This window comes from Anolis carolinensis, unplaced genomic scaffold (assembly GCF_035594765.1).
Source record: "Anolis carolinensis isolate JA03-04 unplaced genomic scaffold, rAnoCar3.1.pri scaffold_18, whole genome shotgun sequence".
Lineage (NCBI taxonomy): Eukaryota > Metazoa > Chordata > Lepidosauria > Squamata > Dactyloidae > Anolis > Anolis carolinensis.
In genome coordinates, this window is record NW_026943828.1 from 5,782,021 (window position 1) to 5,796,608 (window position 14,588).

The window sequence follows — 14,588 nt, forward strand, 5'->3', positions numbered from 1 at the left end:
AAGTCTGACAAATCCTCTGTTTTCTCAGGGCCACAGACAGTAGAAGCACATAAAATATCGCAGAGAACACCACTCTGAAAACAAGGGAATTCCAGACGGGAAACAATCAGGGCCAGCTAACACCTCCCAACGAAAAATTCACTCAGCCAGGCTTTAAATCTGCAAGGCCATTACATACTAATCATTTCCCCTAATTGCAGCATTCATACTTGCCTCCAACAGGCAAAAAAAAAAAAAAAACCAATCAGAAATATTGTATATTCACAACCTTCAGCAAATAATATCCCGATGGCGCAGCGTGTTAAAATGCTGAGCTTCTGAACTTCTGGACCGAAAGGTCGCAGGTTTGAATTGGGGGAGCGGAGAGAGCCCCCACTATTACCCCAGCTTCTCCAAACCCTAAAGTTCAAAAACATGCAAATGAGAGTAGATGAATAGGTACTGCTCCGGCGGGAAGGTAACGCCGCTCCATGCAGTCATGCCACATGACCTTGGAGGAGTCTACGGACAACGCCGGCTCTTCGGCTTAGAAACAGACATGACCACCAACCCCCAGAGTCAGGCACCACTGGACTTAATGTCAGGGGAAAACCTTGACCCTTGACCTTAACTCCCACCAATTCCTCAAGACTTTATTTCCCAGACCACCAGACATACCACAGCAACGCATGGCCGGGCACAGCTAGTATTATATATTATGCCATTATAATATATTACAATTATTATATTATTGTATGATTATTACTATATTATAATATTACCAAAGTCAAATTGGATAGGATAAGTTAATTATATTATAATAGAATAATTATCTTATCCTATCTGATTTGTTGTCAATCTACTCCTTTGGGCTTCACACAAATCTACCCTTTGCCAAAATATACGATCCTAAGCTTTGTCCAAAATCAAATTATAATTACTATAGAATATTATCATTATGATAATATGTTTATTATATATTATTATACTCTTTGTATGATATTGTTATTATATTATGTTATTATAATATAAATGACGATGGCTTTCCCCTCGGGCCCCTTCTCTGGTCCTGCCCATCAAGGGAGCTCTCCCTCCCCCCTCCCTGGATGGCTGTTCCGTGCCTGCAGGGGGCGCCATGGAGACCCTGATGATGCGCCGCAGCATCTCCCCCTGAAGGCCGTTCCCTTGGGAAGCTCCCTTTCCCGTTCACAGCAAGAAGGATGGCAGTCGTTGTCTCTCTCTTGGCTCTTGCTCCTTGCCCGGTGCTTTGCAGCCTGTCGCTGTGTCGCCTGGTTTGGTCCACATCCCGGTGAGTCTTTTTCGCTCCTCGTGCGGGGATGTTAGGTTCTCTTCTTCCAGTTGTGCTGTGGGTAAGTCTTCCCCAAGAAGAAAGCACCAAGACATACGCTGGGCAGATTCCAACAGATTTTTATTGTACAGAATACCAGAATCTTCTCTGTAGCCCATTTATATAGGGGCTCACACATACCATAGGGTAATTGAGGTTTTATGGCTGGCATCTGTTCTTTGTCAGCGCTTGGAACCTTTTGGATCCGAGGCCTCACCTGGGAAGTGGCGAGGTTCCCAAACAGGACACAGGATAATTATCTATATATAAAAAATGTAATGTGTATAACTAGGACCAAGTTAACAACAAAACCACTGGGCCAGATCACACCAAGTTTGGCCACAATACACCAAACCATCCCAGGTATGTCCTTCACTCAACCCTCCCCCCTGAAAAACCTATATCTGTTTTTCACTTGCCCCCCTCCCTTCACTCTCCGCCCTTGCCCTGAGGAGGGTGACTGTGTTTACAGCTAACGGGGGAGCCCAGCATGCAGAGAAGAGCAGGTAGAGAGAGAGGCAGCTGCCAGGGCTGTTCTTGGAGGGGCTTCTCTCCTTCCTTGCACACAGGAACACATAGACATCCAATAAGAAAGCAGAGGGAGGGAGGAGGGAGGAGGAAGAGCCGCTCTCTCCCTGGCTGCCAGTCAGAAGGTTAGGCCCCGCCCCTTCAGGCCCCACCCCCTTCATGTCATAGCAACTCACAATGGCGCCTCGGGGACAGGTAGAGTTTATTGTGCCAAATTGCTATGTGTGTGTGTGTGTAAAGAAATCCTTGCAAAGTTGTTTGCAAAAGATCTCTGCAAAAGGGGAGCTCAGCTTTTTGCAGAGGCAAGCCATGCCTCAAACAATGTATCTGTTTGCTGGCAGATAGCTGGGTTTGTCAGCTGGGAATCTGGGCTTCCAGGGAGAGCACAGAAAAGACATGCTCTCCAGCTACGGTCAAGTAGCAGTTTGAATATGCTATGCTGGATATATTGAATGCTGATTGATTAGTTATTGATCTTATGCAACTACATGGACATTGTACGATTGCAGAACTGTTTTATATTTCCACTCAACAAGCAAGAGTAAAGTTCCTTTGTTCTTTCAATTCCTCTGCCTGGTGTGAGTTTCTTTGCACATGGTGTTAACTGGATGCTGCTGGTTCCGCTATATTCACTCCCTAACAGAGTTCACTTAGGCCTCTTCCACACTGCCTATAGAATACCGATTATCTGATTTGAACTGGATTATATGGCAGTGTAGACTCAAGGCCCTTCCACACAGATATATAACCCAGAGGCACATAATCCACAGCATCTGCTTTGAACTGGATTATCTTGATTCCACACTGCCATATAATCCACTTCAGTGTGGATTTTATGCAGCTGTGTAGAAGGGGCCACATATAATCCAGTTCTAATCAAATAACGTTAAGATTATAAACATAATATATAATAATTACTGTGGTATAATAATACAGAACAATATAATCTCTAAAATTGGGACAGTAAATAAAGAGCAATACTCTGAAAACAGGGGAATTCCAGACATGAAATAACCAGGGCCAGCTAACACCTCCCAACAAAGGATTCCCCCAGGGAGGAAGCAGCCAGGCTTTGAAGCTGAAAGGCCATTACATGCTAATCATTCTGGCTAATTGCAGCATTCATACTTCCCTCCAACAGACAAGAGTTCTTTCTCCCACCCTGGAGATTATTCCACAGGGATATAAACCCCACTTGCCTGGCTGCTTCCTACCTAAGGGAATCCCTTGTTGGCCAGCATGAATAGTACTGAATAGCCTTGCATCATCAAAGCCTAGCCAATCCTCTGTTGTGTGAGGGCCACAGCCATACTTTTTGAGTGTGTGCACTCAAGCACTGCACATGAGTACTCCTTTATCTACACAGGCAAATAAAAACAATTAAAAGCAACAATACAAAAAATGCAGAAATTATATATAATGCTTCAACTGAACATGAAACTAACTACAAGAGATACAAAACTAAATCAGAAACAAACATACTAGCAAAACAATTACCTACATAAACACACAACTGAACTAGAAATCAGACAGGGATACATGCCTAAAGGCCTCATTCGATCTGTTAATTTTTATCTCTCATTATTCTTCTCCCTTTAGATAATATAATATAACAACACTTCTATTTCTGATAACACTCTTCCAATTAATAGATATTACAACTGACATTTGCCCACATTGTTGTCAGTTTGTTCGTTTTGGCTAATTTGCAGATCTTCATAAGCCATTATTTTTGCTTTGGAATAAAACATTCCTTCTATCCCTGTCAATTCTTACTTTAGTATCTCGCAGTAACTACCCATGTTTTCATTCTGACTGATCATCCAACATTCTCAACAGATAAAACTCTAGTTTCATTTAACCTTGTTTCCTTCCAGAATGGAACGTATATTAGTTCAATCTTCCTACAATACACCACATGTGATGAAATGTTCCAACTTTGAGCTTGCATTTCCAAAATGTGTTAGAGTTGCTTTTGTACATGTTAGAATGACACTCTGGGGTCAATTAACACCATTATCTTCAGGGTGAATTTTATGATGTTTATGTATAAACTTACTCCGTGAAAAGCTCTGTCCACACTCCATGCATTTCTATGGTTTCTCCCCAGTGTAAGTCCGTTGATGTGAACGTAGACCTGAACTATGAGTGAAGCTCTGTCCACACTCCAGGCAGTTATAGGGTTTCTTCCCAGTGTGAGTCCTTTGATGTCTATGTAAGCCTGAACTATGAGTGAAGCTCTGTCCACACTCCAGGCATTTATAGGGTTTCCCCCCAGTGTGAGTCCTTTGATGTCTACGTAAGCTTGAACTATGAGTGAAGCTCTGTCCACACTCCAGGCAGTTATACGGTTTCTCTCCAGTGTGAGTCCTTTGATGTGAACGTAGACCTGAACTATGAGTGAAGCTCTGTCCACACTCCAGGCAGTTATACGGTTTCTCTCCAGTGTGAGTCCTTTCATGTGATCGTAGGCCTGATCTATGAGTAAAGCTCTGTCCACACTCCAGGCAGTTATAGGGTTTCTCCCCAGTGTGAGTCCTTTGATGTCTACATAGTGCTGAACTATGAGTGAAGCTCTGTCCACACTCCAGGCAGTTATAGGGTTTCTCCCCAGTGTGAGTCCTTTGATGTGAACGTAGACCTGAACTATGAGTGAAGCTCTGTCCACACTCCAGGCATTTATAGGGTTTCTCCCCAGTGTGAGTCCTTTCATGTGATCGTAGGCCTGATCTATGAGTAAAGCTCTGTCCACACTCCAGGCAGTTATAGGGTTTCTCCCCAGTGTGAGTCCTTTGATGTCTACATAGTGCTGAACTATGAGTGAAGCTCTGTCCACACTCCAGGCAGTTATAGGGTTTCTCCCCAGTGTGAGTCCTTTGATGTGAACGTAGTCCTGAACTACGAGTGAAGCTTTGTCCACACTCCAGGCATTTATAGGGTTTCTCCCCAGTGTGAGTCCTTTGATGTGAACGTAGACCTGAACTACGAGCAAAGCTCTGTCCACACTCCAGGCAGTTATAGGGTTTCTCCCCAGTGTGAGTCCTTTGATGTGTATGTAAGCTTCCCTTCTGAGCAAAGCTCTGTCCACACTCTAGGCAGTTATAGGGTTTCTCCCCAGTGTGAATCCTTTGATGTGAACGTAGGCCTGAACTATAGGTGAAGTTCTGTCCACACTTCAGGCATGTATAGGGTTTCTCCCCAGTGTGAATCCTTTGATGTGAATGTAAGCTTCCCTTCTGAGTGAAGCTCTGTCCACACTCCAGGCAGTTATAGGGTTTCTCCCCAGTGTGAGTCCTTTGATGTGAATGTAAGTGTCCCTTCCGAGTAAAGCTCTGTCCACACTCCAGGCAGTTATAGGGTTTCTCCCCAGTGTGAATCCTTTGATGTGAACGTAGGCCTGAACTATGGGTGAAGTTCTGTCCACACTCCAGGCATGTATAGGGTTTCTCCCCAGTGTGAGTCCTTTGATGTGAATGTAACTGTCCCTTCTGAGTGAAGCTCTGTCCACACTCCAGGCAGTTATAGGGTTTCTCCCCAGTGTGAATCCTTTGATGTGAACGTAGGCCTGAACTATGGGTGAAGTTCTGTCCACACTCCAGGCAGTTATAGGGTTTCTCCCCAGTGTGAGTCCTTTGATGTGAATGTAACTGTCCCTTCTGAGTGAAGCTCTGTCCACACTCCAGGCAGTTATAGGGTTTCTCCCCAGTGTGAATCCTTTGATGTCTCTTCATGTTTCCATGCTGACTAAAGCTCTTTCCACATTCGATACATTTATATGCTTTCTCCTCCATGTCAACAGTGCTATGTACATTTAATTCCAATATGGACACTTGATTGTTTTTCCCTTTCTGATCACTCACAGCAGTAGGTTCAATTAACAGGAAAGTAGATTCCATCTAAACATTAAGAACTTCCTGACTGTAAGAGCTGTTCGGCAGTGAAACTCTCTGCCTCAAAATGTAGTGGAGGCTCCTCTGGAATCCTTTAACCAGAGGCCAGATGCACATCTGTCAGGGGTACTTTGCACTTTCCTTGCACGGCAGAGGCCTGGACTGGGTGCCTCATGCAGTCTCTTCCGACTCTATGGTTCTACTCTACAATCCAAAGTGAATGTAGGAATTCAGCAGGATCAGCCCCTCGAGAGGAATCCCTTTTCCTAGAGGACTGGTTTTCTTTACTGCACTTTGGTTTCCGAATGCCTTAATATCTACTGCTGGTTTGTAGTGCTGGTTCGTTTCCCATCACGGCAGGGGTGGCTCCAGAGAACTCTCACGTCCTGGTCAAGAAAGAAGAAGCAAAAGGTTAGACATGAAGCCGCATACCTCTGGCTCAAGGTAAACAAAGCGAAAAAGGAAAGAAGAAAGGAAAGATGGAAGGGAGGAAACACAGAAGGAAAGGGTAAGAGAAGGAAGGAATCACGGAAGGAGGGAATTGAACCCTTTTCCCATATAGGAAGGCCACACCCATTTCATTGGGTCAAACCAAAACGTGGTTAAAGGAACAGAAGGCAGGCAGGCAGGCAGAACTCCTCCCAACATTCAAGAGTGTAACATGTTCTGGATCATGGTTTTCCCTGAATTACCAACATTGTGCTAAATGCTCAAAGGAACAAGGATTTCTTTATCGATTGTGTCATTATTTCCCCTGCCACAGGGACTCCCCACTCTGCTTCCTCAGCATCTCAAAGGGTCACTCCGGCCACATTTCCCAAATGAATCTTCCAAACTAACAAGGACCTGCATTCCCAACTGGCTAATTCAAAGCCCCTCCCTGAGATAACAAGGTCACACTTGAGGGAGGGCTAAGAGGTCTTATCTGCCTCTTGCACTTTGCCACCAGCCCTCCCCTCGCAGCTGTATTGCACAGGCCTTTCCCTTGTCCCTAGCTCGGAAACGTCCATTACGCTCAGCTAAATATTGGTTGTTGTATGATGAATTATGTTTTAAATTATGTCCTTTATGATGTTGGTATATGTATTTTTATTGTGTTATATTTTGACCTTTGTCTGATTGGGCTTGGTCCCCATGTAAGGTGCCCTGCGTCCCTGCAGGGAGATGGTGGCGGGACACAAAAATAATGTAGTAGTAGTAGTAGTTGTTGTTGTTTATTTATTTATTTATTTATTTACAGTATTTATATTCCGCCCTTCTCACCCCGAAGGGGACTCAGGACGGATTACAATGAACACATATATGGCAAACATTCAATGCCAACAGAAAAACAACATTCAGTTTTAGACAGACACAGAGGCATTTTAACATCTTTCCAGCTTCACGATTCCGGCCACTGGGGGAGCTGTTGCTTCACCGTCCACTTGGTGGCTGTTCTTCCTCATTCTTTTCCTCGTGTTTTGATGGCAGTTTTATGGTGTTGTAAATTAGTTCAATTAGCCTCCCGCACAAAGCATACCTAAATTTTCCCTACTTCACAGATGCAACTGTCTTTCAGGGCTGCATAGGTCAACAGCAAGCCGGGGCTATTTTTTTTTAATGGTCGGAGACTTAACCCGACCCGGGCTGCGAACTCATGACCTCTCGGTCAGTAGTGATTTATAGCAGCTGGTTACTAGCCAGCTGCGCCACAGCCCGGCCCCAATAATAATATAATAATATTATTATTAATAGTAGTAGTAGTAGTATTGCCGGGGGGGGGGGGGAAGTGTGGTACAATATGGTGTTATACTTTAAAGGGACCAACAAAGTGTTGAACAAAGTGTTCAAAGAATAAGTTTTGTCGGCTTCAACTCGGCCTGGACTAAGGTTTATGTACAAGGTTATGTGGATGAATGGCTCAAGTATTTTGTATTGTTTTAAATATGTATTTAACTGCTTATGTTTTTATTCTTTTGTATTGTTGTGTATTGGCATCAAATTCTGCCAGTTTTGTAAGCTGCCCTGAGTCCCTTCGTGTGAGAAGGGCGGGATAGAAATGATGGAAACAAATACATAAAATAAACAAAGAAACAGAAGAATGCAAGCAAAATGGTGGATCAGGTGAAGGTGGTATCGCTCAACTGCCGAGGCCTTGGCTACTGCTATAAAGGGAAGATGATTACAAATAATAATAATAATTTATTTCTTATATCCGGCCTCCATCTCTCCAAGGGGACTCGGGGCGGCTTACATGGGGACAAAGCTCTAAAATCAACAGTTGACATATGCATAAAAACAGTAGAAGTTACAAAATTTAAATACATAGCAAGAACCAAACAATTTTAAAACTTTAAGATAAAACAAATAGCATATCAGTTAGACAGGGGAGTGGGGCTGTTGAGGATTACGTGGGAGGGGCTGACTTGTGCAAACATGAATAGTGGAACCAGAGTGGGGTAAAGTGCTAGGAGCCGGCAAGGCGATTTGGACTGTATGATGAAAGTGCAGCTGATTATTCTACATAAAAGCATTAGCAACGAGAAAACAGCTAGAAAAACCCAAGTTAGAAAGGACTCAAAAAAGATTTGATATTTTTAAATAGAGAATACTTTGAATACAGTAATGCAGAAACTCCAAATTATTAGCCAAAGCAGCACACGTTAGAAAGGGAAGAAAATAATAACATCCATTAAAGACAAGGAAGGTAAGAATCATACAAGAATGGAAGACAAAATATTACCGTATATACTCGAAGATAAGCCGAGTTTTTTATTTATGAGCTGAAAAAGCCTCCCCAGGCTTATAATCGGGTCAAGGTCAAGCCAGGCAGTGGAGCCTGGAGACTACAGTGTGTTGTCTTTTCCAAAACATCCCTTCTCCGCTTCTCCTCCCAGGCTGGAGTGATCTTATTTTTTAAGAGAGAGAGAGACAAGAAGAGAATGTTTTCAAAAGTGAAAGAAGAGTGAGTGAGAGCCTCTTGCAAGCCAGGAAGAAGAAAAAGATTGCAAAGCAATAATTCCATTGAATAACATACAACCCAACTGATTAAAATTCAACACTGCAGCAAAGCTGCGGCACAACAGGCTGTGAACTGTCTCAGTCCATAAAGTACTAACAGAATCCATCCCTAAGGCCTCAGGTTGAGTGAGGAAGGTGCTCATCCTGGTCCAAAGGCTTGTTCAAAAAACCGTGTTTTCAGTTGTGCCCAGAAAGCTTGAAGAGAAGGGGAACCTGATCTCCTTCAGGAGGGCATTCCAAAGCCACGGGGCCACCACCGAGAAGGAAGCCCCCCCCCCCATCGCAGTCTCTCTCTCGCTCTCGTCCCCACCAACCCTACTTGAGACAGTGGCAGACCGAGAGGAGGGCCTCCCTGGCAGATCTTAAAGTTCGCGACCGTTCATAAAAGGAGATGTGGTCCTGAAGAGAGGTTGGACCCCAAGTGTATAGGGCTTTCTAGGTAACCACCTGCACCTTGAATTGGGCACGGAAACTTGTTGGAAGCCAGTGGAGCTGTCTTCATAGGGGCACGGGATGGTCCTTGTAACCAGCCCCAGTTAGTTATTAAAAACATTTTGGAAATGACACAAAATAAAACTCAGGCCAGGGATTATTATTATCTCCTTTAACACCAGTATTAACATTAGAAAATTCCGCAATAAATGTTTTAAAAGAATTAAGACGGAAGAGTTTCTAAAAAAGAGGGAGAATGGAAATGAGAGACTGGGGTTTAAATAAGATGATAAACAGAGACACAACCCAATATCTATCTGCAGGAAGGAAGAGAGAGAACAGTTTATATTATTACTATTATTACATTATATCAGTTATAATACCATATTATAACATTATTATTATTATTATTATTGTATGTCATTATTATAATATTATATGTCCGATCCAGCTCCACCCCCGATTCCTGGGGCCATGCACAGAGACGTCTCCCTCCCTCCTTTACTCCGGAAGGTCTCATATCCAACATCCGGACACCCTCCCCTGGGCACCCTCCTTGCAGGCAGGCGGCCCATTCCCTCACATCAGGAGACACTTCCAGGGTGTCCAGATCCATCATTATTTGGAATCGACAATGTTCTCTGGATGCAGGTGAACTACAACTCCCAAACGCAAGGTCAAGGCCCACCAAACCCTTCCAGCATTTCCTGTTGGTCATGGGAGTTCTGTGTGCCAAGTTTGGTCCAACTCCATAGTTGGTGGAGTTCAGAATGCTCTTTGATTGTAGGTGAACTATAAATCCCAGCAACTACGACTCCCAAATGACAAAATCAATCCCACACCCGCAACCCCACCAGTATTCAAATTTGAGCGCTTTGGGTATTTGTGCCATATTTGGTCCAGTGAATGAGAATACATCCTGCATATCAGATATTTACATTACGATTCACAACAGTAGCAAAATGACATTCATGAAGGGGCAACGAAAATAATGTTATGGTTGGGGCTCACCACAAGATGAGGAACTACTGTATTAAGGGGTCGTGGCATCAGGAAGGTTGAGAACCTCTGGCTGAAAGAGAAGCGGGGTCTGTTGAGTCCCCGGAAAAGAAGACCGAGAGGAGGGGGCTGGAGAGGAGCCATGTGTGAACGTGGGGAAGGAGGCCCCAAGGAAGAGGGAGGGGGCTTCCTTTCTGCTGCCCTGGAGACGAGGCCTCAGCGGAGCCGTGGGTTCCAAGGACAGGGAAGGAGATCCACCTGAACCTCAGGAAGGGCTGCTCAGTGGTGGGAGGCTCCTTCTTTGGAGGTTCTTAAGCAGTGGTTGGGTGGCCATCTGTCGGGGCTGCTTTCGTGGTGTTTCTCCTCCCTTCCTGCATGAAAGAAAGAAAGGAGGGGGCCGGGCAGGGTGGCCCTTCTGTGGGTTCCTTCACACTCTGGGATCCTCTGATTCCCATCGGGAGGGGCTGGTTGCATGCTGCAAGTTGGGCTCTGAGGATGACCCGGGAGGGAATCCCACTGGAGCATTGCCGCACAACAACATATCTGGGAGTCACCTGGACCGCGCTCTGACCCACAAGAAGCACTGCTTGGCTATCAAGCAACAAATAACATCCTACGAAAGAGGACTGGCACACCCTGGGGATCACAACCAGGCACAGTGAAGACCTCGGCCCTTGCGCTTGGCTGCGGCTGAGTACGCATGCCCAGCGTGGAATGCATCTCACCACGTTAACAGAGGGGATGTGGCTCTTAATAAACATGCCGCATGATCACAGGGTGTCTACGCCTCACATCGCTGGAGAAAATATACTGTTCATCCGGTATTGCCCCACCTGACATCTGCTGGGAAGTAGCAGCCCATAATGAAAGGACCAAGGCAGTGACATCTCTGGCCCATCCTCTGTTCAGATATCAGTCAGTACGCCAAGGCCTTAAATGAAGAAACAGCTTCCTAAGATCTACAGAGATACTTGTAGGAACACCTCAGCAAGCAAGAGTCCAAAAGTGGCAGGCTAAAACCCGGAACCTCAAGCCATGGCTGATACCGAATGGGAGACTCCCCCTGGGCACACACAAGACGGAGAGACTCAGAAGGCGCTGAACAGGCTGCGCTCTGGCACCACGAGACGCAGAGCCAACCTTCAGAAATGGGGCCTCATAGTGGAGTCCACGACATGCGAATGTGGAGGAGAGCAAACCACCGGCCACGGACTCCAATGCGGCCTGAGCCCCACCACGTGCACAAGGGAGGGCCTTCTCACAACCACACCAGAGGCACTCACTCACTCCAAGGGGTCAAGAAACACAACGGGACAGACAGACAGACAGGCAGGCAGACGGAGGGAGGGAAACCACTGGAGCAGACCTTCCGGCCCGGGAGGCGTCCTGTGGAGACCCGTCTGGGGAGGAGGGCGTCCTGGGAGTTGTAGGCCTCCCTCCCTCCCTCCGCCCGCCGAGGACGGGCCTGGCCCACACTCCCGCCGCCAACCGGGCCCCTCCGCCTCCCCCCCGGGCACCCCGGCGAGCCTCCCTCTCCCCACAGACCTCTCTCTCTCTCCGTCCTCTTCCTTCCCGCCTCACAGACACAGACCAGGCCTCAGGCCAGGCCAGGCGCCGCCATCTTCCTCCTCGTCCTCCTCCTTCCCCGGAGCCCGCCCCCGCCCCCTCCCATTGGCTGAGCCCGGGACGCCCCGCCCACCGGAGGAACCCCATTGGCTACGTCCTGCTCCCCGGCCTTGATTGACGGGCGGCGAGGAAGGGCTTCCGTGGTCCGAGCGAGGCCTGTGAGGCCAACCCGGGAGGGAGGAGGCCCCGCTGGGCAGGCCTGGCCGAGGAGAGGCCGCGGAGGGAGGCCGGAGCGGAGGGGCCAGGGCCGGGAGACTGCCTGCCTTCCCTCCGGGGAGCCGTAGTTCGCCCTCCCTCCCGCCCTTGAGCCCCGCCCGGGAGGCTCCTCAGCCAAGGCGCCCAAGGGGAGAAGCTCCGTCTGAGGGAGATCCTGGGGTGGACCTGGCCGGAGGGGAGGGAGGGAGGGAGGGAGGGGGAGGTCGCCCACAACCTCAGGCCTTGCGGACAAGAAGAAAACACTGACTCTGTCAAAGCACCTGAGCAACGCCCGGTTATTATTATTATTCTTGTGCTACAATACATCTATATATATAGAAGAGTGATGGCATCACGACGACTCACAAAACAACAAAAGTACAGACCCCCCAACCTCGAAATTTGACAACACAACCCATCATCCACGCCTCAAGGTTGATACAACAAAAAGAAAAGAAAAATAAAGTCCTAATTAGAGGGAGAGCAATAAATTTTTTATCCAATGGCTGCCAGTTTAGAGGGCTAATCTCTGCCCACTTGGTTGCCTAGCAACCAAGGGACAGCCAGGTTTCAGTTAGGGGACAGGCTGATTTAGGCCTCACTTAGGCTTCTTCCACAGATTATCTAATTTGCACTGGATTATATGGCAGTGTAGACTCAAGGCCCTTCCACACAGCTATATAACCCATTTATAATCTTACATTATCTGCTTTGAACTGGATTATCTTGATTCCACACTACCATATAATCCACTTCAGTCTGCATTTTATACAGCTGTGAAGAAAGGGCCTCATATAATCCAGTTCTAAGCAGATAATATAAGATTATCAATATACAGTAGAGTCTCACTTATCCAACATAAACAGGCCGGCAGGATAAGTGAATATGTTGGATAATAAGAAGGGATTCAGGAAAAGCTGATTGAACATCAAATTAGGTAATCGTTATACAAATTAAGCACCAAAACATCATATTATACAACAAATTTGACAGGAAAGGTAGTTCCAAGCGCAATAATGCTATGTAGTAATTACAGTAGAGTCTCACTTATCCAACATTCGCTTATCCAACGTTCTGGATTATCCAACGCATTTTTGTAGTCAATGTTTTCAATATATCGTGATATTTTCGTGCTAAATTCATAAATACAGTAATTACTACATAGCATTACTGCGTATTGAACTACTTTTTCTGCCAAATTTATTGTCTAACATGATGTTTTGGTGTTTCATTTGTAAAATCATAACCTAATTTGATATTTAATAGGCTTTTCCTTAACGCCTCCTTATTATCCAACATATTCGCTTATCCAACATTCTGCCAGCCCGCTTATGTTGGATAAGTGAGATTCTACTGTACTGTATTTACAAATTTACCAGTAAAATATCACAATGAATTTAAAACACTGACTACAAAAACATTGATTATGAAAAGGCAGACTGTGATGGATAATCCAGAACATTGTATAAGCGAATGTTGGATAAGTGAGATTCTACTTTGATATGAAATAATTTCTGGGATAGAATAATGCAGAACAATATAATATCTAAAACCAGGACAATAAATAAAGAAATAAAGAAAGTAAATAAAGCAAGGAAATTGGAAATTTCACAAAGGAAACAATCAGGGCCAGCTAACACCTCCCAAGAAAGGATTCTTCCAGAAAGGAAGCTGAGAAGGCAGTGAAGCACTGTGTATTACCAAAGTCATTATTATTACTATCATTACTATCATTACTATTACTATTATTATTATTATTATTGTGTTGCGGTCAACCGTGAAAATGAATACAATCTCGCTCCAAGTATTCAAAAACACTAAAATCAGAATATATAAAAATTAATGTGGTATAATAAAACAGAACAATATAATCTCTAAAATCAGAACACTAAATAAAGAACAACACTCTGAAAATAGGGGAATTCCACACAGAAAACAATCAGGGCCAGCTAACACCTCCCAACAAAGTATTCCCATCATCAAAGTCTGGCAAATCCTCTGTTTTCTCAGGGCCACAGACAGTAGAAGCACATAAAATATCGCAAACAACACCACTCTAAAAACAAGGTAATTCCAGACAGGAAACAATCAGGGCCAGCTAACACCTCCCAACAAAAAAATTACTCAGGGAGGAAACAGCCAGGCTTTAAATCTGCAAGGCTATTACATCCTAATCATTTTTCCTAATTGCAGCATTCATACTTGCCTCCAACTGACAAAAAAACCAAAACAATCAGAAATATTGTATATTCACAACCTTTAGGAAATAATATCCCCCGATGGCACAGCATGTTAAAGCGCTGAGCTGCTGAACTTCTGGACCGAAAGGCCGCAGGTTTGAATTGGGGGAGCGGAGAGAGCCCCCACTGTTAGCCCCAGCTTCTGCCAACCCAGAAGTTCAAAAACATGTAAATGTGAGTGCATCAATAGGTACTCCTCCGGCGGGAAGGTAATGCCGTTCCATGCAGTCATCCCACATGACCTTGGAGGAGTCTACAGACAACGCCGGCTCTTCGGCTTAGAAATGGAGATGAGCACCAACCTCCAGAGTCAGACACGACTGGACTTAATCTCTGGGGAAAACCTTTACC

General features: G+C 45.4%; 2 protein-coding genes across 4 annotated transcripts in view; one reads left to right on the forward strand and one right to left on the reverse strand.

Moving 5' to 3' along the window:
• Positions 1 to 14,588, forward strand: part of LOC134294681 (loricrin-like) — a 676,447-nt gene that overhangs the window by 548,987 nt on the left and 112,872 nt on the right. The window lies entirely within an intron of this gene.
• On the reverse strand, positions 1,392 to 12,062 carry LOC134294641 (oocyte zinc finger protein XlCOF6-like). 2 transcript variants are annotated; one of them, XM_062966226.1, is made up of 2 exons: positions 11,722 to 12,062; positions 1,392 to 6,131 (listed from the first exon to the last, which is right to left on the reverse strand). In XM_062966226.1, exon 2 carries the CDS (start codon positions 5,749 to 5,751, stop codon positions 3,949 to 3,951), a length of 1,803 nt encoding a protein of 600 aa, XP_062822296.1. In that variant the 5' UTR covers positions 5,752 to 6,131; positions 11,722 to 12,062; the 3' UTR covers positions 1,392 to 3,948. The 2 variants fall into 2 exon arrangements, with proteins under 2 accessions (XP_062822296.1, XP_062822295.1); XM_062966225.1 differs by lacking the exon at positions 11,722 to 12,062 and adding an exon at positions 8,468 to 11,620.